Consider the following 22640-nt stretch of genomic DNA (forward strand, 5'->3'; position numbering starts at 1 on the left):
AAAAAGCCAGAGTAGACAGTTCCACAATGCCAATTTCTGCCACCTTCTTATGGGTCTACCTCATTATAACCTACAGCTTTCACTATTTTGTGAGGCCAAACCACTCCCCCCCCCTTTCTTTTAAACTATCACTGGTCATTTTTGTGCGTGGACTACGTTTTTATGCTGGTCCAGGTTTTAATGCTGTACTTTAATTTATCTCTTTAATGTTTGTTTTTATTGTTTCTGTTCCATGACCATCTCAGGCAGGTTCCCAGAGAGTCAGCATAAAGTTTTTAAATAAAGAAATAAATGGTGTCTCTAGAAAGTCATAACTAGCTTTATGCGATCAAAAAAGAGATGATTTTTCTGCTTCTAGTAGATGGTAAGCTTATGTATTCATGGGTAGATGTTGTTGTTTGTGTAATCATGTAGTGGTTTGATTCCCAGATGTAAGGTTGGCTGCTTTGTTAGTTGACACCAACTGTAGAGTGTTACAGGCAGTGGAACAATGAGGGGGTCATTTCATGACCATTTTAGCAACCCAATAACTGGACACTGAACAAGACCAAATATCGTGTTGTGTGGCCTCTTCATTAAGTTTATGAATCACTTTACAGGAACTGATGATAGCAGATTTTGAACCAACACCTTCCATGTGAAAGCACATGAAATCAGAGTGTTAGTGTAATTCACTCTATAATACATGATTTTAAAATTGTGCCCTTGGGATAATATCTTTGTTCCCCCAAGGTCTTTCTCAAAAGTAAGATCTACTTTTACCCCATGATTTCCTTCAAAGCTGTGGTGCCGTGATCACATGCACTGTATCATCACAAACGAAGCCTTATCTGTGCCTCGACAACCCTAATGGTTACTAAAAGTGGCATATAAAAATCTAAGCGAACAAATGTAATAAAACAACTTTCACTGTGATTCTTATAGAAGATTGGAAGAGTTTTAATCGAAGCAGCAAGGAATTGCACCAAACTCCATCTACCGTGGGATTCGGTCAGCATTTCTGACAGTGCAAGCCAGCTAGGAATGGGAATTGCTTCTGCCGCTTTAAGAGACTGACACTGTCCCACAAGTGAGCTATTATAGAGTCAGGTAAGCTGCTGTGCTTGGATTAAAGAGCTGGCAGCTAAGGAGAAAAGAAGCAGGCTGCATCATGACCGGTCATAAGTGCTGGGGATACGGGCAGAAGGACGGTAGGTTATCCGCAACCCCCCCCCCCACCTCCATCTCCTCCCTTTCTCTTCCCTTCTGCTTAATATGTTTAGGAACTCCCTGAAGATGCAGATAGTTTGCCATACAAGTCCAAGGGCAGATAACTGGTTAACCAATATAAGCAAGCCTCGAATTCTTGCTTGTAACTGGTAGCAATTTCACTGCGTCCTTGCATGCTCCGCCAAAGCACAACCCAGGATACTTTTGCCATTTCATCTGAAACCCAAGAAGGGGGGGGGGGTATTTTCTTGGTGACCTGGGTGACCTTTGCCCCTTGGAAAGGCCTTTCCCAATAATAAACCCATGTCCTTTTCTCTTAATGCACAAATGCTGAAAGGAGACAGACTTTGTATGAGACATGAACCAGCCTTGCTCCAGAACCGGACCTGAGGGGGCAGCAATGCACACAAATAACACAAAATAAATACAATCCAAAGGAACACCAAATAATTGTGAGAAACGGACAGAGAACCCTGCTGTGTTTACCAGTTATTTTTATATGAGCATTCCTGCAGCTGAGCAGTGCAATGGGGAGATGCACAAAAATAGGAAAAAGTTATTACAACATTTCTAAAATTATCAACATGCTACAGATCTGTTACTTTTCATAGAATCATATAGAGTTGGAAGGGACCTCCAGGGTCTAGACCAACTAGGGTTGCCAAGTCTAATTCAAGAAATACCTGGGGACTTTGGGGGTGGAGCCAGGAGACATTGGGGGTCGAGCCAGGAGCAAGGATGTGACAACAAGCATAACTGAACTCCCAAGGGAGATCTGGCCATCCCATTGAAAGGGACCGCACACCTTTTAAATGCCTTCCCTCCATTGGAAATAATGAAGGATAGGGGCACCTTCTTTGGGGGCTCATAGAATTGGACCCCCTGGTCCAATCCTTTTGAAACTTGGAGAGTGTTTTGAGGAGAAGCATCGGATGCTATGCTGCAAATGTGGTGCCTTTGCCTCAAAAAATAGCCCCCCAGGGCCCCAGATACCTGCAGATCAATTCTCTATAATACCCTATGGGAATTGGTCTCCATAGAGAATAATGGAATGCCCAGCAAACATTTCCCTCCCCCCCCCCTCCCGCTTTATGGTGACCCTGAAGCGTGGGAAAGACCTCCAAACTGGGGGATCTCCTGCCCCCACCTGGGGATTGGCAACCCTAAATCCAACCCCCTGCACAATGCAAGAAATTCACAAATACCCCACCTCCTACTTTTCAGTAATGATCTGACAAGCACTATATGCATATCACACTTTGTGGTAGCAAGCTACACAGCTATTGGTGCCAATGACTAATGGGAAAGAGCAGAAAAGAACATTTTCTCATCACTGAGACTGGGTAAATTCATCAGGGAAGCTGCATAGCTGATTTTGCAGCACCTCATTTTGCATGCATGGAATCTCTCTGTCTTTCTCAGAGAATTGGTACACTTCTTGAGGTTCCCACTTCCCAGTGTTATCTTGCCTGAAGAGTCCCCAGTTTTGCTGCTGATCTGAATCTGAGCTTGCACAGAACTAGCACCATGTTAACCATCTTCTCCCACATGACCTGGAGCTTCTGATGTGACCACAGTTGTGCGGGGAAACCCACTACAACAATTTCCGCATTGCTATGATGATGGCAGATGGATTCCCTCCCCAAGCTTGTTATCTTGTACAGAGGTCAGCTGTTTCCAAAAATAGTTCTTTTAGTTGCCTGGTGTATTAATTGATTATACTAGACAAGTTCATTTGGGACTCTGACAAAAGGAATACTTCTTTACATAGTGAGTGATTAAAATGTGGAATCTGCTGCCAGAGGATGTAGCGATGGCCACAGATGTAGACAGCTTTAAAAGGTGATTAGACAGCTCCGTGGAGGATAGTTCTATCAGTGTCTACTAGCTCTAGTGACTAAAGGGAATCTCCATGTTCAGAGGCAGTCGGCCTCTGAATCCCAGTGCCAGGAAGCAATACCAGAGAAGGCCTCAGCCTCTATACCCTGTTGTTGGACCTCCAGAAGAACTGGGGTGGGGGGCACTGTGAGAGGCAGGATGCTGGACTAGATGGACCACTGCTCTGATCCAGCAGAGGTCTTATGTTCTTATGACTATCCCCCTAATAGTGAGGCAATAGTCAAAAGACTTATAGGAGCAATAAAAAAAGGAACATCTGCAGTTCTGGAGGTGTGTGAGTGAAGTAACAATTGTTTTCTTTGTTTCCCAGGACCCTCTGAGTGGCACACATCCTATCCTATTGCCCAAGGAAATCGCCAATCCCCAATTGACATAGACTCAAAGCAAGCAGTTTTTGACCCCAGTTTAAAGCCCTTCCGGGTTTCATATGAATTGTGCACCTCTCTTGAGCTCTCCAACAATGGGCATTCAGTCATGGTGGACTACAAGGACATTGATGACAAGGCAGGTCAGTGTTGCCAATTATTATCACCCTCCCAGAACAGCATTCTTTTTTCGTGCCTTGGTGACTTTTGAGCTGATCAAATGGGCATAAAAACTGAGGGCTTTTTTAAAGCAGGAGAGACATCAGATACTATGCTGAAAATGTGGTGCCTCTACCTCAGAAAACAGCCTCCCTCCAAGCCCCAGATACCCAAAGATCAAATCTCCATTATACCCTATGGAGACCAGTCTCCATAGGGTACAATGGAGTGCGCAGCAGACATTTCCTCCCTCCCCCCCCCCTTCTGATAACCCTGAAGCAGAGGGAGGACCTCCAAACCAGGGGATCCCCTGCTCCAAGCTGGGGACTGGCAATCCTCTCTCTCTCTCTGTGAGTGGCTTCTAAAAGAGCATATCTACACCACAAGGCGTTTCATCTGGGTTCAATTATGATGGCTTTCCTCTCATAGTCTAGCTAGAGCAATGAAGATGCTATGTTACAGAACCTTTATAAGGTTGCCAACTCTGGCTCTGGTTGGGTTCACAGCCTCTTGCTGGGGGCAGGGGTTCCTCTGGTGTGGAGGCCCCCAACCCACCAGCACAGAGCTGGCCAGTGTGTGTGTGGGGGGATCCAAGCCCCCGAAGAGCTCCATCGGCATCCAACGTGCTCAGTATGATGACATCACCTTGAAGTGACATCATCGCATAGGGTGGCCAGACCGTCCCGGGAGCCCGGGAATGTCCCGGTTCTGGCCCCCTATTCCCGCCTCCCAGGCTGGCTATACCGGGACCATTTAGAGGTCCCGGTTTAGCCAGCCCCGGAGGCGGTGGGCCGCGGGCGCCGGCGGGGAAGGCGGCGAGTGAGGGATGGAGCGTCCCTGCGCCTGCGCAGGGCCCCTGCGCATGCACAGGGACGCTCCCTCCCTCCCTCGCCGCATTTCCCGCCCGCGCGCGGGGCCGGCAGCGGTGGCGGAGGCCTCTCCGTGGCCTCCGCTGGTCGCTGGAAGCCCTCCAGAGTCTCTGGAGGGCCTCCAGGGACCAGTGGAGGCCACGGAGAGGCCGCGGAGCAGCCGGCGCTGGTCCCGGAAGGCCTTCCAGAGCCTCTGGAAGGCCTTCCGGGACCACCGCCGACCAGCGAAGGCCTCTCCGCGGCCTCCGCTGGTCCCTGGAGGCCCTCCAGAGTCTCTGGAGGGCCTCCGCTGGTCCCGGAAGGCCTTCCAGAGCCTCTGGAAGGCCTTCCGAGACCACCGCCGACCAGCGAAGGCCTCTCCGCGGCCTCCGCTGGTCCCTGGAGGCCCTCCAGAGTCTCTGGAGGGCCTCCAGGGACCAGCAGAGGCCACGGAGAGGCCGCGGAGCAGCCGGCGCTGGTCCCGGAAGGCCTTCCAGAGCCTCTGGAAGGCCTTCCGGGACCACCGCCGACCAGCGAAGGCCTCTCCGCGGCCTCCGCTGGTCCCTGGAGGCCCTCCAGAGTCTCTGGAGGGCCTCCAGGGACCAGCGGAGGCCGCGGAGAGGCCGTGGAGCAGCCGGCGCTGGTCCCGGAAGGCCTTCCAGAGACTCTGGAGGGCCTTCCGGGACCAGCGCCGACCAGCGAAGGCCTCTCCGCGGCCTCCGCTGGTCGCTGGGGGCCTTCCAGAGTCTCTGGAGGGCCCCCAGCGACCAGCGGAGGCCACGGAGAGGCCGCGGAGCAGCCGGCGCTGGTCCCTGCAGGCCTCCAGAGGCCAGCGCCGGCAGCTCCCTCCCTCGCCGCCTTCCCCGCCCACGCGCGGGGCCCGGCGGAGGCCAGGGAAGCATAGGAGAGGCCGCCGCCGCAGGACTCGCCGCCGCCGCTGGACTCTCCGCCGCCCTGGAAGCAGGTAAGGGGGCCGAAAGCGGGGGGGGGGGCGGCCTTCCTTTCTTCCCTCCCTCCTTCCTTCCTTCCTTCCTTCCTTCCTTCCTTCCTTCCTTCCCTCACTCCCTTCCCTTCCTTCCTTCCCTCCCTCCTCCCTTCCTTCCTTTCTTCCTTCCCTCCCTTCCTTCCCTCACTCCCTTCCCTTCCTTCCTTCCCTCCCTCCCTCCTCCCTTCCTTCCTTTCTTTCTTCCTTCCTTCCCTCCCTCCCTCCCCCCTTCCTTCCTTCCGTCCCTCCCTCCCCCCTTCCTTCCTTCCGTCCCTCCCTCCCCCCTTCCTTCCCTCCCTCCCCCTTCCTTCCTTCCTTCCTTCCTTCCTTCCTTCCTTCCTTCCTTCCTTCCTTCCTTCCTTCCTTCCTTCCTTCCTTCCCTCCCTCCCTTCCTTCCTCCCTTCCCTTCCCTCCCTCCTCCCTTCCTTCCCTCCTTATGTTCTTATGTGACACAGAGTGTTGGACTGGAGGGGCCACTGGCCTGATCCAACAGGGCTTCTCTTATGTTCTTATGTGACACAGAGTGTTGGACTGGAGGGGCCACTGGCCTGATCTAACAGGGCTTCTCTTATGTTCTTATGTGACCAGAGTGGTGGACTGGATGAGCCATTGGTCTGATGCAACAGGGCTTCTCTTATATTTTTATGTGGCACAGAGTGTTGGACTGGAGGGGCCACTGGCCTGATGCAACAGGGCTTCTCTTATGTTATTATGTGACACAGAGTGTTGGACTGGAGGGGCCACTGGCCTGATCTAACAGGGCTTCTCTTATGTTCTTATGTGACCAGAGTGGTGGACTGAATGAGCCATTGGTCTGATGCAACAGGGCTTCTCTTATGTTCTTATGTGACCAGAGTGGTGGACTGGATGAGCCATTGGTCTGATGCAACAGGGCTTCTCTTATGTTCTTATGTGACCAGAGTGGTGGAGTGGATGAGCCATTGGTCTGATGCAACAGGGCTTCTCTTATATTTTTATGTGGCACAGTGTGTTGGACTGGAGGGGCCATTGGTCTGATGCAACAGGGCTTCTCTTATATTTTTATGTGGCACAGAGTGTTGGACTGGAGGGGCCACTGGCCTGATGCAACAGGGCTTCTCTTATATTCTTATGTTACACAGAGTGTTTGACTGGAGGGGCCACTGGCCTGATGCAACAGGGCTTCTCTTATATTCTTATGTTACACAGAGTGTTGGACTGGAGGGGCCACTGGCCTGATGCAACAGGACTTCTCTTATGTTCTTATGTGACGCAGAGTGTTGGACTGGATGGGCCACTGGCCTGATCCAACAGGGCTTCTCTTATGTTCTTATGTGACAATACTGACTTTGGTGGACCCAAGCACTGATTCAGTGTAAGGGAGCTTTGTGTTTGGGACTGGAGTAGATAATACTGACTTTGGTGGACCCAAGCACTGATTCAGTGTAAGGGAGCTTTGTGTTTGTGTCTTCTGGTGCAATTTTGTTCTCAGATCCTGTATTTACTTCATCAGTATATGGGATAAGGCACTTTCTCAACTGTGCTGCATAATGCAGCCTATTTATTTTGTCCTGTTGGCTCTGTCTGCGCCACCTTCATCACTTTCGGGGTGTGGATCCCCCAGTGGGGTGGTCTCGTGACTCCCTCCGCCGGCTGTTTCTGATAGCCCTGCGCCCCCTCTTTCATTTGATATGTGTCCCGTGCGGGTGCCACCCTCCCGCCGGGAGATGCCGCAAAATGAGCCCCCTTGAGGCTTATGGCGGCAGGGCTCGGGGGAAGCGAGCTAGACTGCTGTTCTTTTGAGGGGTTATAGAGTGTTTCGAGCCCATCCCTGTGGCATCGGTCCCATCGTTGTGGGGCCCAGGGGGCCGGCGCAGCGGCACGCTGAAGCAGCCTGTCGGTCACTTCCGGGTTCCTGTCCTGCATCTCGACCTGTGTTATTAGTGACAGGCTGCTTCGGCGTGCCGCTGCGCCGGCCCCCTGGGCCCCACAATGATGGGACCGATGCCACAGGGACGGGCTCGAAACACTCTATAACCCCTCAAAAGAACAGCAGTCTAGCTCGCTTCCCCCGAGCCCTGCCGCCATAAGCCTCAAGGGGGCTCATTTTGCGGCATCTCCCGGCGGGAGGGTGGCACCCGCACGGGACACATATCAAATGAAAGAGGGGGCGCAGGGCTATCGGAAACAGCCGGCGGAGGGAGTTGGGAGACCACCCCACTGGGGGATCCACACCCCGAAAGTGATGAAGGTGGCGCAGATAGAGCCAACAGAGCAAACAGGACAAAATAAATAGGCTGCATTATGCAGCACAGTTGAGAAAGTGCCTTATCCCATATACTGATGAAGTATATACAGGATTTCAGAACAAAATTGTTTCCGGCGGTGATATTTGGGGGATTTTTGGGGATGTCACAGGAAGTGCTATGAAGTCACTTCCTGTTTCCGGCAGTGGCATTTGGGGGAAATGATATCATTTGAGGGAAATGATGTCACAGGAAGTGATGTCACTTCCCATTTCCGGCAGGTGACGCGGGGAAATGATGTCACAGGAAGTGATGTCACTTCCTGTTTCCTGTGGTGGCATGCCGTCACCAGAAGTGACGTCACTTCCTGTTTCCGGCGAAGCATGCGCACACCCCTACCTCCCCCCCCCCAACGTGTCCCTGGCTGGCCTTCAGACATTATGGTCACCCTATCATCGCACCAAGCAAGTCACACGGGGGAAGCCCTGGCTATTTGGGTGAAAAATTCTATGATGTCATAGAATTTAAAAGCGAAATGCTAGAGCATCCCCCGTGTGCCATGCCTGGCACAATGATGTCACTTCTGGGTGACGTAATCACACAGTAAAGCGCATCCCCCACCGGGAGCCAGTTAAGACCTGGCAATTCTAGGCTCTAGCAATTCTTGTAGGTTTGGGTGCAGTGCATGAGGAGGACACAGTTTGGAGAGGACAGGGAGCTCAGCAAGGATATGGTGTCATAGAGCCTGCCCTCCAGCGCTGCCATTTTCTCCAGTGAAACTGAGCTTTGTAGCCTGGAGATGGCTTGTAATTCTGGGAGAACACCAGGCCCACCTGGAAGTTGGCAGCCCTAGTTTCTTACCTCACTCCATCCTGAATGATAGATACTCAGATCCTGTAGGATTCCTAGGGCCTAGCGTAGCTGGGTTTGCATCCCTCACTTGACCAGGAAAGCCCTCCAGGTGGTCTCGGGCGTGCCACCATCTCTCAGCCTTACTGATGGCCCCAAGGTGGTTGTTGTGAGGGATTAAGTGGAGGTGGAGGGAATGAGGTGAAAAGCCACAGTGAGTCCCCAGTCAGGGGAGGAAAGGGGATATAAATAAAAAGTAAATAATCAGCTGAAGAGAATAAATCACATTTAAAGGCAAAGGCAGTCCTCTGTGCAAGCACTCTGGGGTGACCTTGCAGCATGATATTTTCATGGCAGACTTTTTATGGGGTGGCTTGCCATTGCCTTCCCCAGTCATCAGCACTGTACCCCCAGCAAGCTGGGTACTCATTTTACTGACCTTGGAAGGGTGGAAGACTGAGTCAACCTTGAGCCGGCTACCTGAACCCAGCTTCCACCAGGATCGAACTCAGGTTGTGTGAGCAAAGCTTGGACTGCAGTACTGCAGCTTACCACTCTGCATTACAGGGTTCACATTTAAACCAGTTTAAATCCAGACTGGAAACACCCTTAGTATTTATCTTGCAACTAGATAAGTCAGAAGTTGATACCACAGGTATGAGAGTGTCCTCCTCTTCTGCTTTGGTGTACAAATGTCTTCCTTATCATTATTTCATAAATTCATTCTGACACGTTTACCTACTTTTCTCCCTAATAAGGACCCAAGGGGCCTTCCAGAATACTGCAACAGAATAAATAAGCAATTTTAACAACCGGAGCACAATTTAAATAAACAGAGGAAATAATACAGTGAATTGCACTTCTTGGAAGCCACCCTGGTGCGTAGCTCTTCTGCTTAGCTCAGATGTTTCCTCCTCCTGCAGTGTACCCTCTTATATGATCCCACAGAGTAAGGTTGCCAACTTTGGGTTGGAAAATACCTGGAGATTTTGGGGACGGAGTCTGGGGGAAGTATTTGGGAAGGGGCTGGACCTCAATAGGGTACAATGCTATAGTCATAAGAACATAAGAGAAGCCATGTTAGATCAGGCCAATGGCCCATCCAGTCCAACACTCTGTGTCACACAGTGGCAAAAAAATTTTTTTATATATATATATATATATATATATATATATATATATATATATATATATATATACACACATACACACGCACACACACTGTGGCTAATAGCCACTGATGGACCTCTGCTCCATATTTTTATCTAAACCCCTCTTGAAGGTGGCTATGCTTGTGGCCGCCACCACCTCCTGTGGCAGTGATTCCACATGTTAATCACCCTTTGGGTGAAGAAGTACTTCCTTTTATCCGTTTTAACCTGTCTGCTCAGCAATTTCATCGAATGCCCACGAGTTCTTGTATTGTGAGAAAGGGAGAAAAGTACTTCTTTCTTGACTTTCTCCATTCCATGCATTATCTTGTAAACCTCTATCATGTCACCCCTCAGTCGACGTTTCTCCAAGCTAAAGAGTCCCAAGCGTTTCAACCTTTCTTCATAGGGAAAGTGTTCCAGCTCTTTAATCATTCTAGTTGCCCTTTTCTGGGCTTTCTCCAATGCTATAATATCCTTTTTGAGGTATGGCGACCAGAACTGCACACAGTACTCCAAATGAGACCGCACCATCGATTTATACAGGGGCATTATGATACTGGCTGATTTGTTTTCAATTCCCTTCCTAATAATTCCCAGCATGGTGTTGGCCTTTTTTATTGCAAACGCACACTGTCTTGGCATTTTCAGTGAGTTATCTACCACGACCCCAAGATCTCTCTCTTGGTCAGTCTGTCAGTTCACACCCCATCAACTTGTATTTGTAGCTGGGATTCTTGGCCCCACCCTCTAAAGCAGCCATTTTCTCCACAGGAACTGTTGTTTGTTGCCTGGAGACCAGGTCTAATTTCAGGAGTTCTCCAGGCCTTACCTGGAGATTGGCAACCATACAAAGTCCAGTGAGCTGCCACTTCAGGTCTTCCTTCACTAGATGACCAGCAGCTCAGCTGCACACCTCTTCAGACCTTCCTTCTCCCAACGGCTTCCAGGTAGCAGGGTTCCAAGCTGAAAGCTGCTTCCTTTGGCTCCTGCCCTTCAATTCACACCAAAGGCTTATGCCTCTGGGCCGATTCAAGCTTTTAACATGACACTTTCTGTACTCAACAACATGTTATTTATTCATTACCCTGACTTTCTCCCAAAACAGCTTACATGATTCTCCTGTCCTCCATTTTATCCTCACAACAACCCTGTAATGTAGATTAGGCTGAGAGAGGGGGAGGGGGAGACCCAGAGTGAGCATGGGTCACCCAGCAAACATCCATGGCAGAGTGGGGATTCGAACCTGGGTCTCCCAGATCCTAGTCCAACACATTGTCCAACATTGTGTCACAAAATATAAAGAAATCATGTTGCCTGCTTGTTTAATGTGTACAAGATTAAGTGGTCTCTGCTACCGACATACAGAGTTGAAGCAACACCAAAATTAGAAAGCGGAAGCCCTCCGAGAGAGAAGGAGGCATAAGAAAGAAAAATTGGGAAGCTTTGCCCATACCATACCATTGACCCATTCAGTGGGTAGGGGGAGAAGCCTACCTTCCCTTGGCCCTTGCCCAAACACTGGTATCATGCTGCTACAGGTTCCCCCTGGACAGAGCATAATGCAAAAAGATGCCTTCAATGCTGTGGTTACAGTCTCCAGTGACAGTGTGAGTAATGTTGGTGAGGCCATTCCTGATATCACTAGAGCATGATCAAGTGCAGTGTTACATTACAGCCTCTAGATCAATTAAGACTGGCCTAAGAAACAGATTCTATCCTTGTGTTGAATCTTTTAAATCCCTGTAATTTAATTGGTCTGTGACCATAAATAAAAAGTCTGTCAGTCTGACTGGCCTAACTTGCAAAGTCCTGCGAGTAGGAACGGTTCCGTGCATGCGTAACATCTAAAGGGATTTCAGGGTCATTGAGTCAAATAGAATGAAGCCATCCTCCCTCAAGTTTATTAGAAGCGCTGCTGGACAGAGCTCACTCAAAGAGTCCATTTATTTGTTTGTTTGCTGTTCTTAATATAGCAAGGATGAGGGCATCCCTCTGTGAATTGAGAGTGCACCTTAAAACCTCCTTTGATATTAAGTTCTGCACTGTCAGGATTCTGAGGCATGCTGTCTACACAGCAAGGCTGCCTTGCCAGAACCTATGTGATAGGCTGGGTTGCCAACCCCCAGGTGGGACCTTGATCTCCTGGAACTATGGCTAAACTCCAGACTACCAATATCAATTCCCCTGGAGAAAATGGCTGATTTCAATGGTGGACTCTATGGTATTATACCCTGCTAAAGTGGCTCCATGCTTCCGAGATTGGTAAAATGAGTACCCAGCTTGCTGGGGGAGAAGTGTAGATGACTGGGGAAGGTAATGGCAAACCATCCCATTAAAAGTCTGCTGTGAAAATGTTGTGATGCAACATCACCCCAGAGTTGAAAATGACTAGAGCTTGCACAGGGGACTACCTCTACCTTTTTAAAGTGGCTTCCCAGGCTCCACCCCCCCAAAAAATCTCCAGGAATTTCCCAAACCAGAGCTGGCAACCCTAGGGATAACCTTAGTTCATATCCTGCTTCGTAGGTGTCCCATGATTTGCCTTTGACATGAGCCAAGTCCACCTGCTGTGAGAGAGCTGTCAGGATTCTGAGTTCCATTTTCAGTGGAAAATGAAAGAGTTCCATTTTCACTGGGCTCTGCTTCCGGATAGAAGCTTTTGTGTCAGTTATGCTGCATCAGTGTTCTGGACATACACAATTTCCCCAAGAACTGTTTTCTTCCTAAACATTTTATGCTAGCTGAGACCCAGGGATGATGTGAGGAAAATATACCATGTGACTGGGCCGTGTCATTAGTGGGGATCTGAATGCAGGTGTCCTACAGTCCTAGCCCAACACGGTAACCAACATAGTTTCCTTGTGGAGTTATGGTTTCCAATTGTCACCTATTTAACAGACCTTGATATCCTACCGAAGAATAAATATTACCAAAATCTGATCTATTTCTAATTATTTGAATTTGAGATAAGACTGGTTGAAGAAAGCTATGGATGTTTAATACTTAACATTTGAGAAATATTGAGCCCTCTAACATTTTCATTGCTTATCTGTATATGTACAACCACAATTAAGTGTCATTTATAGTTATATGGTGCAATTTAGATATAAAAGTATGTAGTAAATTATGAAATTAGCTATTGGGATAATTATTAGATGTAAGATATACTGATCCCAGGAAAGTTTCTGATCAAATTTCAATTTGGAGCTAGGTTTTACATGTGAGATTAATTGCTGTTTGATATATGTGATTTACTACTTTAATATGTTGAGAATGTTGGAAAAATTAAAAACAAATTTTAAAAATCACTATAACCACACTAAACCCTTGCTTTACTTTTTACTCACAGTGATAAGTGGAGGCCCACTGGAAGATCCTTACAGACTGAAGCAGTTCCATTTTCACTGGGGGAAAAGTCGGGGTTGTGGATCAGAGCACACTGTTGACGGCAAATCTTTTCCTTGTGAGGTGAGTCATCACAACCCTTTGACCTCTTTTGTAGAACAAGCTCAGCAGGAACTCATTTACATATTAGGCCACACCTCCTGACACTGAGCCAGCTGGAACTGTGTTCCTGTTCAAAAAAAAGCCCGGCCTCTTATGAATCTTTATAAAGAAAACCTGCCAAGGAAATCATAGGATGCGGAAGGGCTGTGGTCCCTCTTCAAAAATACCTTTTATAACATGAGAGCGCTTACTTTTCTCTAGAGTTGCAGAAACGTGATACATAGCATGGATTTGTTTGTTTCTTATTTATGCAGCACCTACAGGTGGCTGAACGCTGTACAAAAGTGAAATCATACAAACAGGCCCTGATTGCAATGCTTACAATGGTAGGAAGATATAAAAGACCAAATTCAGGTGCTGACTGTTATACAGATGTCAATACCTCCCACAACAGTGTGGCTGTGTTCTGGGGAAAAGTCCTGGGTGATGCACCTCTGTAGAAGGTATTTGTAACACTGTTTACAGGCATGTCTTCACAGTACTGGCACTTCTGACATATGAATGTTATACAAGGGCTTGGGGGGTATCAATAACAGCACTAACATCATTCATTGTTAATGATAAAGTCCATCCCCGCCCTATATGATATTAAGTACTTACTAGCCCAGAGGTCCCCAACCTTTCTGAGCCTGCAGTCTCCTTTGGAATTCTGATGCAGGATGGTGGGCAAAGCTACAGAATGGCTGCCACAGGAGGTGGGGACAATAAAAAAATGGCTGCCATGGGATATGGAGCCAAACACAAAACTGTCTGGGAACAAGGTCATGTATAACTAATAATAGTTACTCTTTAACATTTCAGGCAGATGCTCTGTTGAACAGGTTGCCTTTTAATCTGCCCAGCCAATCAGATGCCCTGCTGGGTAAATACCCACTAGCCCCTCCCACTTCCTAAAAGCACTTGGCAGGCAGAGCCATCTTAGTAGCGTTATGGGCTCCGGGCAAAGCAGTGTACTGGGCCCCTACAACAACTACTCACAGGAATAAAAATGTAAATGGTTGTTTGTACTGCATCATACACAGATTAGTATGGGGCCCCTATGCTTGTGGGGCCGACGGGCAAGTGCCCATGCGTTAAGACAGCCCTGTTGGCAGGTGCCAGGAAAGGTATCAGGAGGCACTATGGTGCCCACCTGAACATTGCTGTTCTTGTTCTTGTATGACAGTGGAAGAAGACAATGGGAGGAGCTACTCCTGGGAGGACAAGCTAAGCACTCAGTTGTAGGAGAGCACTGATTGTGTGCTAGCCAGAATACACAGCTCTCCCTGGCTGAAAGTACAGCACAGTCAGATGTACCTTGTTGCTCTCTTCTTCTTCTTCTTTTACAATAAAGAACTACACATCGTGTGAAGAACGCTATAAGGAAACCACTTTCTAGGAAGTGGTGTCATACTGTATGCTGTTCCAGAATGGATCTAGGACTTTGGTTCTAAAGCCCTGGTGAGTTCTGGCACGATGGTTAATGAACCTGGATCCGAAACAGGAGTCTTCTTTTGTGTTTACAGTCATTGCTGACTGATTCAACAAAGCAGCAGCTGTTTGCAGGCTTCCTGAGCTCCATCGGCTTCCCGGAAAGTCTGGCAGCTTTACGGTTCTCAGCGAAGCCAAGCACTGGCCGCCTTTATTGCTTATTGAACATAATCAGCTTTGGCCTTGTCACTTAACATTTACAATAATGATGTATAACTCCCTTCACCAGCTCCACTTAGTTCACTGGAACGCCAGGAAATACAGAACTTTCGGAGAGGCGGTGGAAGCTCCGGATGGCTTAGCGGTGGTTGGTGTTTTCTTGGAGGTAAGAGCTACAGTAGGAGCCACTTCTGATTAGAAAGGTGTTACCAGTGTTTAAGATCCAATGCACATGTTTAGGAAGTGGGGAAATAAGATGGCTGGCAAAACTGAGCATAGAAATGTTTGTTTGTTTCAACTTCTATGCTGCTGCTCCCCACAAGCAGGCTCGGGACAGGTTACAACATTCTTAAAACCATACAAGTTTAAAACAGATAATGATAATATCACCGAGTCACATGGGGGGGGGGTGCCCATAAAACAATTATAAGCAGTTTATACACATAAAAACCTTAAGAGGCGCCAGCTAAACAGTTTACTGAATAGGAGGAGATTTCAGGGCCAGCTCTAGACTGTCTGGCACCCTAGGCAAGGCTAACTTCTGGTTCCCCCCCTGCACTGGTAATGTCACCAAGTCACATGGGGGGGGGTGCCCAATCTAGTGCTCCCGGAAGGCCAGCATCCTAGGCAATCGCCTAGTTTGCCTAGTGGCGGGGCTGGCCCTGCCCCCAGATATCCTTGTGTCAATCCAACGTGAGGCTCATTATGCCTGTTTGTGCTGTGAGTGACCTTGATGACCCGGACTAGCCTGATCCTATCAGACTTCCACTGCTAAGCAGTGCTGGCCCTGGTTCAGGGCTGGCCCTAGACTGTCTGGTACCCTAGACAAAGCTAACTTCTGGCGCCCCCCCCCCCCCCCGCCACCGCACTGATAATGTCACCCAGTCACATGGGGGGTGCCCAGTTTGGGGCCCCCAGAAGGCCAGTGCTCTAGGCAATCATCTAGTTTGCCTAGGGGCAGGGTTCGTCCTGCTAGTTGTGATGCATCTGCAGATCTAACAGAGCAGGAGAAGTGGGTGGGTGAGTAGCAGCAAAGTTGGTGCTGCTGGGCACAGCTAAGCTAAACAGGACAGGGGAGGCTATTGTGACCAATGTTCCCTCTAAGCTGCGGAGTCTTGTGAGCAAGCTACTGGCATTAAAGTTGTGAATACTGCATAAATGAGTGTTCTCTGAGGCCATCCTTCCTGAACGAAGGCAAAAGTGTGTGAGCTGGAGGCTAAAAATCTCTGAGCTAGCTCACACGAACTCAGCTTAGAGGGAACACTGATGGTGGCTGAATTGTTGCCGCCTCAACCGTAGGCCTGGTGGAGCATCTCCATTTTACAGGACCCGCAGAACTGCATTAAATCCATCGGGGCCTGGATCTCACTACGGAGGGTGTTCCACCAGGCTGGCACCTTAAGTATTCAGACTGCTTCATGTACATCATCACAGTAATGCCTAATACAGTTTTATGAGGTAGGCTGGTGATACGCTACGGAGGCAGTGGTTCCTCTATGCTGAGTTAGCGTGAATCAGCTCACAGTTTTTAGCCTGCAGTTCACACATTTTTGTCTTAGCTCAGGAAGGATGGCCCCAGAGCAAACTAATTTATGCAGTAGCCAAACCACTTGCTCACAACTTTAATGCCAGTAGCTCACAAAGTAGAATTTTTGCTCTCAAGACTACACAGCTTAGAGGGAGCATTGCACGGAGGGGACCACCTTGACTTGGACAGCCCAGGCTTGCCTGATATCATCAGATCTCCAAAGCTAAGCAGAATCAGCCCTGGTTAGTATTTGGGGAAATCACCAGGGAAGTCCAAGGTTGCTGTGCAGAAGCAGGCAATGGAAAACCACCTCTCTACATCTTGTGCCTTGAAAACCTTGCTGGGTGGCCTGTCTAAGACCCCCTGGTGAATTGGCACCAAAATTGGCTGAGATGAGATTTGAACAGGCAACCTTTTGGATCCTGGCTCTGGCTCTTGGCACCTGTGCTACACAAGCCAGCAAGGAAATCAAACTCATCAAGTACATTGTAGCTGTGTCCCTTAACTGTTCATTGGGGAGGAGCGGGGGCACAAACTGACCTACTATAACTATAATTGTTACCAAAATCTACATTCTTATACATCTCTTTTGTCACTTAAATCTTTAGATTGGAAAAGAACATGCTGCTATGAGCAGATTAACAGATGCCTTGTACATGGTCAAATATAAAGTAAGTCTTAAATCAAAACTTTAAAGTAAACTTTGTATGATTTGGCATTCGGCATTCAGATACAGCTAGTACACTGGCTAACCTCCATTATGATGAAAGCAACAAAATAAGGCTATCTTTAAACAATCTGGCCCGGGGTGTCTACAAGGGGAGAATTTCCATGGCAAGTGAGCTTGTCAATTTCAGTCTGGCCTGAGCTTGTCAATTGCAGTCCAAAACTCTGATCAGCTGCTGGGGCTTGTACTGCTTTGATACAGCTTCATAGTGCTGTGTTTGAACAATCCTTGTGCAGTTACCAGGAAATTTTGAATGTGCAGTCTGCACCTTTGGTTTCTGCCTAATTACTCCCCCTGCAAATCCTCATCCTCATTCGTCTTTTCTTTAGGGAACAAAGGCTCGGTTTAAGTGCTTCAGCCCAAGAAGCCTCCTGCCCACTTGTCTAGATTACTGGACATATCCTGGATCCTTGACAACACCTCCCCTTAATGAGAGTGTGACTTGGATAGTCCTGAAAGATACCATTAGGATATCTGAAAAACAGGTAAACCTGGAGACTTGTATCCCTTTCTTCATTGTTTGCAATAAGATCCATGATAGCTGTTCTTAAAAACTCGCATTAAAACATGCTATGTTATTGTATTTGTATAGCAACAATGCAATGTCCCAGAAAAACAAAAACCAGTACTTCGAGTGGCAGCATGGTGTAGTGGTTACAGTGTCACACTAGGAGAGCCAGGTTTGAATCCCCACTCTGCCACAGATTCTCAGCCTCACCTACCTTACTAAGAGGATAAAATGGACCATTTAGCTTTGTCCTTTCTATAAAGAAGTCTGCTGTGTCTTTGTCTTTGTCTGCTGTGAATGCAACTGGTCATTTTAGTAAAGAGTCCAGTAGCACCGTTAAGACTAAAATTTTGTTGTAGCATAAGCATTCAAGAATCACATCTCTCTTCATCAGATATATCTGACAAAGAGAGCTGTGATTCTCAAAAGCTCATGCTGAAACAAAATTTGTTAGTCTTAAAGGTGCTACTGGACTCTACTATTTTGAAGCGACAGACTAACACAGAGCTAACTACTCTGGAAGAATCACTGGTTATTTTAACACCCCACCTACCCCTCTAGCCTTAAGTTAGATTCCCTTTTCCTTTTTAATGGGGTATGATGCCATAGAGTTCACCCTCCAAGGCAGCCACTTTCTCCAGGTGAAGTAATCTCTGTCGCCTGGAGATCAACTTGTAATAGCAACCCCATATCACAGTGGAGGCACTGCACCCTTTGTGCGATGTTTGTTCATTTCTCAAAAACATCTAGTTGGCCACTGTAGATAATGAAACGTTGAACTAGATACATGCCAAGGTCTTAGCGTGCCTAGGATACTAAAAAAATCCCTTGGGCCACCTCCGGATGGGTCACCACACCAAGTAAATTTGGACTCGTAGGTCACCAAACTGAAAAGGCTGGAAACTGCTGTGATAAACTTCCTTTGAGACGATTTGCTCCTTGCAAAGAACTGATGGATATCATGATGACAGCTATCCGTGCCTTTCCTAGTGGCTATTGTTTGTGGCTGTTGTCTGTGGTCATCTTCCCAAGGAATTATTTATTTATTATACTCGTATCCTGCCCTCCCCAAATGGGCTCAGGGTGGCTAACAAGAGTCACAATTTGATGACAGATTTACATTATAACAATAAAACATTATGAAAATATTAAAATAGTTTAAATACAGTTCAGATGGCGTTCTGTCTGATTTGAATTAATTTGTGATTATTTTGTGGGGTAGATAGTACACACCCCCATAGATGTTAAAAGTACCTCCATTTAGTTATTAAAAGCCTGCCTGAACAGATATGTCTTACAGGCCCTGCAGAATAGTGATAAATCCCACAGGGCCCTGGTCTCCTCAGGGAGAACATTCCAGAGGGCAGGTGCAGCCACGGAGAAGGATCTTGCCCTTGTAGTGGTCAAACAGACATCCTTTAGCCCGGGGATCTTTAACAGATTTAACGAGCTTGATTGTAGTGCTCTCTGGAGCTCATGTGGGGAAAGGTGGTCCTGAAGGTAGACAGGTCCCCAAGCCATATAGGGCTTTAAAGGTCATAACCAGCACTTTAAACTGGGCTCGGAACACTACAGGCAACCAGTGCAGTGTCTCGAGTGCAGGTTGAATGTGCACCCGTAAAGGCAGCTCCAATACCAACCTGGCTGTAGCATTCTGCACCAGTTGCAGCTTCCGGGTCCAAGTCAAGGGCAGCCCCATGTAGAGGGCATTACAGTAGTCTATTCTTGAGGTGACCGTTGCATGAATTACTGTAGCCAAATCGCTGCGTTCCAGGTACGGAGCCAACTGTCTTCTGCTTAAGATGATAGAATGCAGATCTGGAAGTGGCTGCCATCTGGGCCTCCATAGTTAATGAAGGCTCCAGGAGAACCCCTAAACTCTTGACCCTCAAAGCTGGCACTAAAGGCGCCCCATCGAAGGTCGGTAAAGGGATCTCTCTTCCCAGACCGCCTCAGCTTAGGTACAGAACCTCCGTCTTTGCTGGATTCAATTTCAGTCAACTTTGTCGAGCCATTTCACAGCGGCTTGTAATGCTCAATCCAGATTTTCTGGGACGCAGTCAGCCTGGCCACCCATCAGGAGGTAGAGCTGGGTGTCATCCGCATATTGGTGACATCCCAGCCCATAGCTCTGGACAATCTGGACGAGGGGGCACATGTAGATGTTAAATAGTGTTGGGGAGAGAACTGCCCTCTGAGGCACCCCACACACTAGTGGGTGTCTCTGAGACAACTTCTTCCCCACTGCCACCCTCTGTCCCCGGCCTTGGAGAAAAGAGGTAAGCCATTGGAGAGCAGACTCCTGAATCCCCGTGTCGGCAAGGTGATGTGACAGTAGCTGGTAATCGACTGAATCAAAGGCAGCCGACAGATCTAATAACAGCAACACTGCCGATCTGCCTTCATCCAGATGTCTTAGGAGATCGTCCAAGAGGGCAACCAGTATCATCTCCGTCCCATGTCCTGGGCGAAAGCCAGACTGAAATGGGTCTAATGCGGAAGTGTCATTCAAAAACCCCTGTAGCTTTGCTGCCACTGCCCTCTCAATGACACCGGTCGATAGTTGGCCAATTTAACTGGGTCTAAGGATGGTTTTTTAAGAAGTGGGTGAACCACTGCTTCCTTAAGGGGCGTAGGGAAGGTCCCTTCTGTCAAGGACCTATTAATGATCTGTTGAAGTGGCACCAATAATTCCGTCTGGCGTGCCCTTATCAGCCAGAACAGACGTGGGTTCAGATCACAAGTAGTTGGATGCACAGAACAGAGAACCTTGTCGACTTCTCTCTGACCAAGTGAAGCGAAATGGTCAAGCGCTGGAACATGTGACGGGCTCGGGGCCTCGAGTTCACATACTGTATCTAAATTGGTGGGGAGGTCCCAGCAGAGTGTCAAGACCTTATCTGTGAAACAATCAGCAAAAGCCTCACAGCCTAATACTATTGTGCCTGACTTTACAGATGGGAAAATTCCGAACACTCCTCTTTACCACTGAGGAAGATGAAAAGATCCACATGGTGAATAACTTTCGCCCCCCACAGCCTCTTAAGGGAAGAATCGTACGTGCATCTTTCAAGGTTTAAAGCCTCGCAAGTGAACTTCAAACAATCCAAAGTGCTTCAGTATCTGCAAGAACTGGATAATTGGGCTTCAGAATCTCAAGATCAAAGGGGCCACAGGGCATTAAAAGCATTTGATCCAAGCACCAATTAAATAAGGTATCTGTTACAGAGCTTATGGTAGATACAGTGCTCATGCTAACTCACACTTCCTCATGAAGCAGAGTAAGAAATTTAGGAGTCACTTGTCTTCCAGAGAACCTCAACTTTAATTTCTTACAGGAAAGTTTCTAGGCCTCATGGTTTCAGAAGGAAACTTTTTAAAAAACATAGGTACTGTTAAGGCCTCAGAAATCAAAAGCTGCCTTCAGTAGGGTCTCTAGAAGCCATTAGAGGTTTGGGTCACTAAACAGCTTCCTGCAGTGACCACCTCAGCCAATGCTTTTCATCCTTCCATCTTCTTGACAGAAATCCTTATTCTGAACTGTGGGAGTAAACAAATACGGCTACCAGAACAAATGGTGCAAATCACGCATGTCCAATTGTGCGGTTGGCAATATTTGTACTAACTCCATGCATAGTTACTTGGAAATCATGTCCCACTCTGTTCAATGGAGTATATTCCCAAAAAAGCACACGTGGGACTGCAAAACCCAGGGCTGGCGTGACTCAATAGGCCAGGTAGGCAGCTGCTGGGGTGCGCAAAGGGGGCAGGCGCCCCATCCCCATTCACGCTCTGCCTATGGGGGCAGGCGTAAACCTGGGTGACACTGTGGCAAGAAGAATACTAAGAAATGCTTAGTAAGAGATGGGAGAGGTGGAAAGAAAACAAATATAACAGTCGTCCGGCATAGAGACCAATGAAAAGCAGAAAGTAACTTAGGAATGAAAAGCCCCGCAGTTTCTGTAATTAAAATAAATGAGTCAACTAAAATAATCTTTTCACAGACCTCTGCATTTAATAGCTGTACATCGTCCACAGATGTAGCTATAAAAGGAAAGGATGTTTTACTTGACCAAGTCATAGCATGGCTCATTGCGCCTGGTTGGGCTGCATTGTCCTTGGAAGCACATATTCTTGTTTAAATTGACAGTCTTAAAAATTGCTTCTTGGTAATTTAAATTTATTACACAATTGACTTTGAACCTTTTTTTTTGGGGGGGGGGGTGCGGAATCATCCTAAACCCTGAACTTCCTCTGAATCTAGAGTATGGATGCAGTAATACCATTCCATTCTTGCCCCATTTTTCCGCAAAAGGAATAAGAAATAGCACTGGAGCAATGTAGTTCCTCTTTTCTTGGACTTCCTCTGGTTGCTGAAGAAGTATGTGTGCAGATTAACACAATTTGGTAATTCCGAGACATTCTAGACTTGCTGAGTCTAGCTTTTGCTTCGCCCTGAGAACATCTCCTATAATGTAGCTGGCAGTTCTGTAGAGCAGAGGCGGAACCCAAATAGTGAACAAGGGAGGGGGCTGTGGCTCAGTGGTAAAGCATCTGTTTGGTATGCAAACAGTCCCAAATTTGATCCCTGGCATCTCCTAGTAAACTGACAAGGTAGTAGGTGACGTGAGAGACCTCTACCTGAGATCCTGGAGAAGGGTGGCTAAACTTGCTTAACATAAGAACCACATAGAATAAACGTCAGCTGTTTGAGGGCTGAAAGACATGAATGTTAGATGTTTGAGAGCTGGAAGGAAGGAAGGAAGGAAGGAAGGAAGGAAGGAAGGAAGGAAGGAAGGAAGGAAGGAAGGAAGGAAGGAAGGAAGGAAAATAGATGATGGGAGAGGTGGAAAGAAAATAACTTTAAATGCATTCCCCAAGCCACCAGCTGGTTTGGCTTGGAGAAGTGATTTAAAGAGACAAATGCCTTCTCCAAGACAGCTGACAGGGTGGTGGGAGCTTCGAGAGCCACACAATATGTGCGAAAGAGCCACATGTGGCTCCCAAGTTGCAGTTTGGCCACCCTTGTCCTGGAGAGACACTGCCAG

General features: G+C 47.8%; 1 protein-coding gene across 1 annotated transcript; it reads left to right on the forward strand.

Moving 5' to 3' along the window:
- Positions 1 to 1124: 1124 nt before the first annotated feature.
- On the forward strand, positions 1125 to 20838 carry CA7 (carbonic anhydrase 7). Its single transcript, XM_060253885.1, has 7 exons — positions 1125 to 1190; positions 3419 to 3616; positions 13043 to 13161; positions 14900 to 14995; positions 16966 to 17028; positions 17414 to 17569; positions 20550 to 20838. The coding sequence occupies exons 1-7, from the start codon at positions 1151 to 1153 to the stop codon at positions 20670 to 20672; spliced, it is 795 nt and encodes a 264-aa protein (XP_060109868.1). The 5' UTR covers positions 1125 to 1150; the 3' UTR covers positions 20673 to 20838.
- The last annotated feature ends 1802 nt before the right edge of the window (positions 20839 to 22640 follow it).

The sequence above is a fragment of the Heteronotia binoei genome, chromosome 14 (assembly GCF_032191835.1).
Source record: "Heteronotia binoei isolate CCM8104 ecotype False Entrance Well chromosome 14, APGP_CSIRO_Hbin_v1, whole genome shotgun sequence".
NCBI classification, from domain to species: domain Eukaryota; kingdom Metazoa; phylum Chordata; class Lepidosauria; order Squamata; family Gekkonidae; genus Heteronotia; species Heteronotia binoei.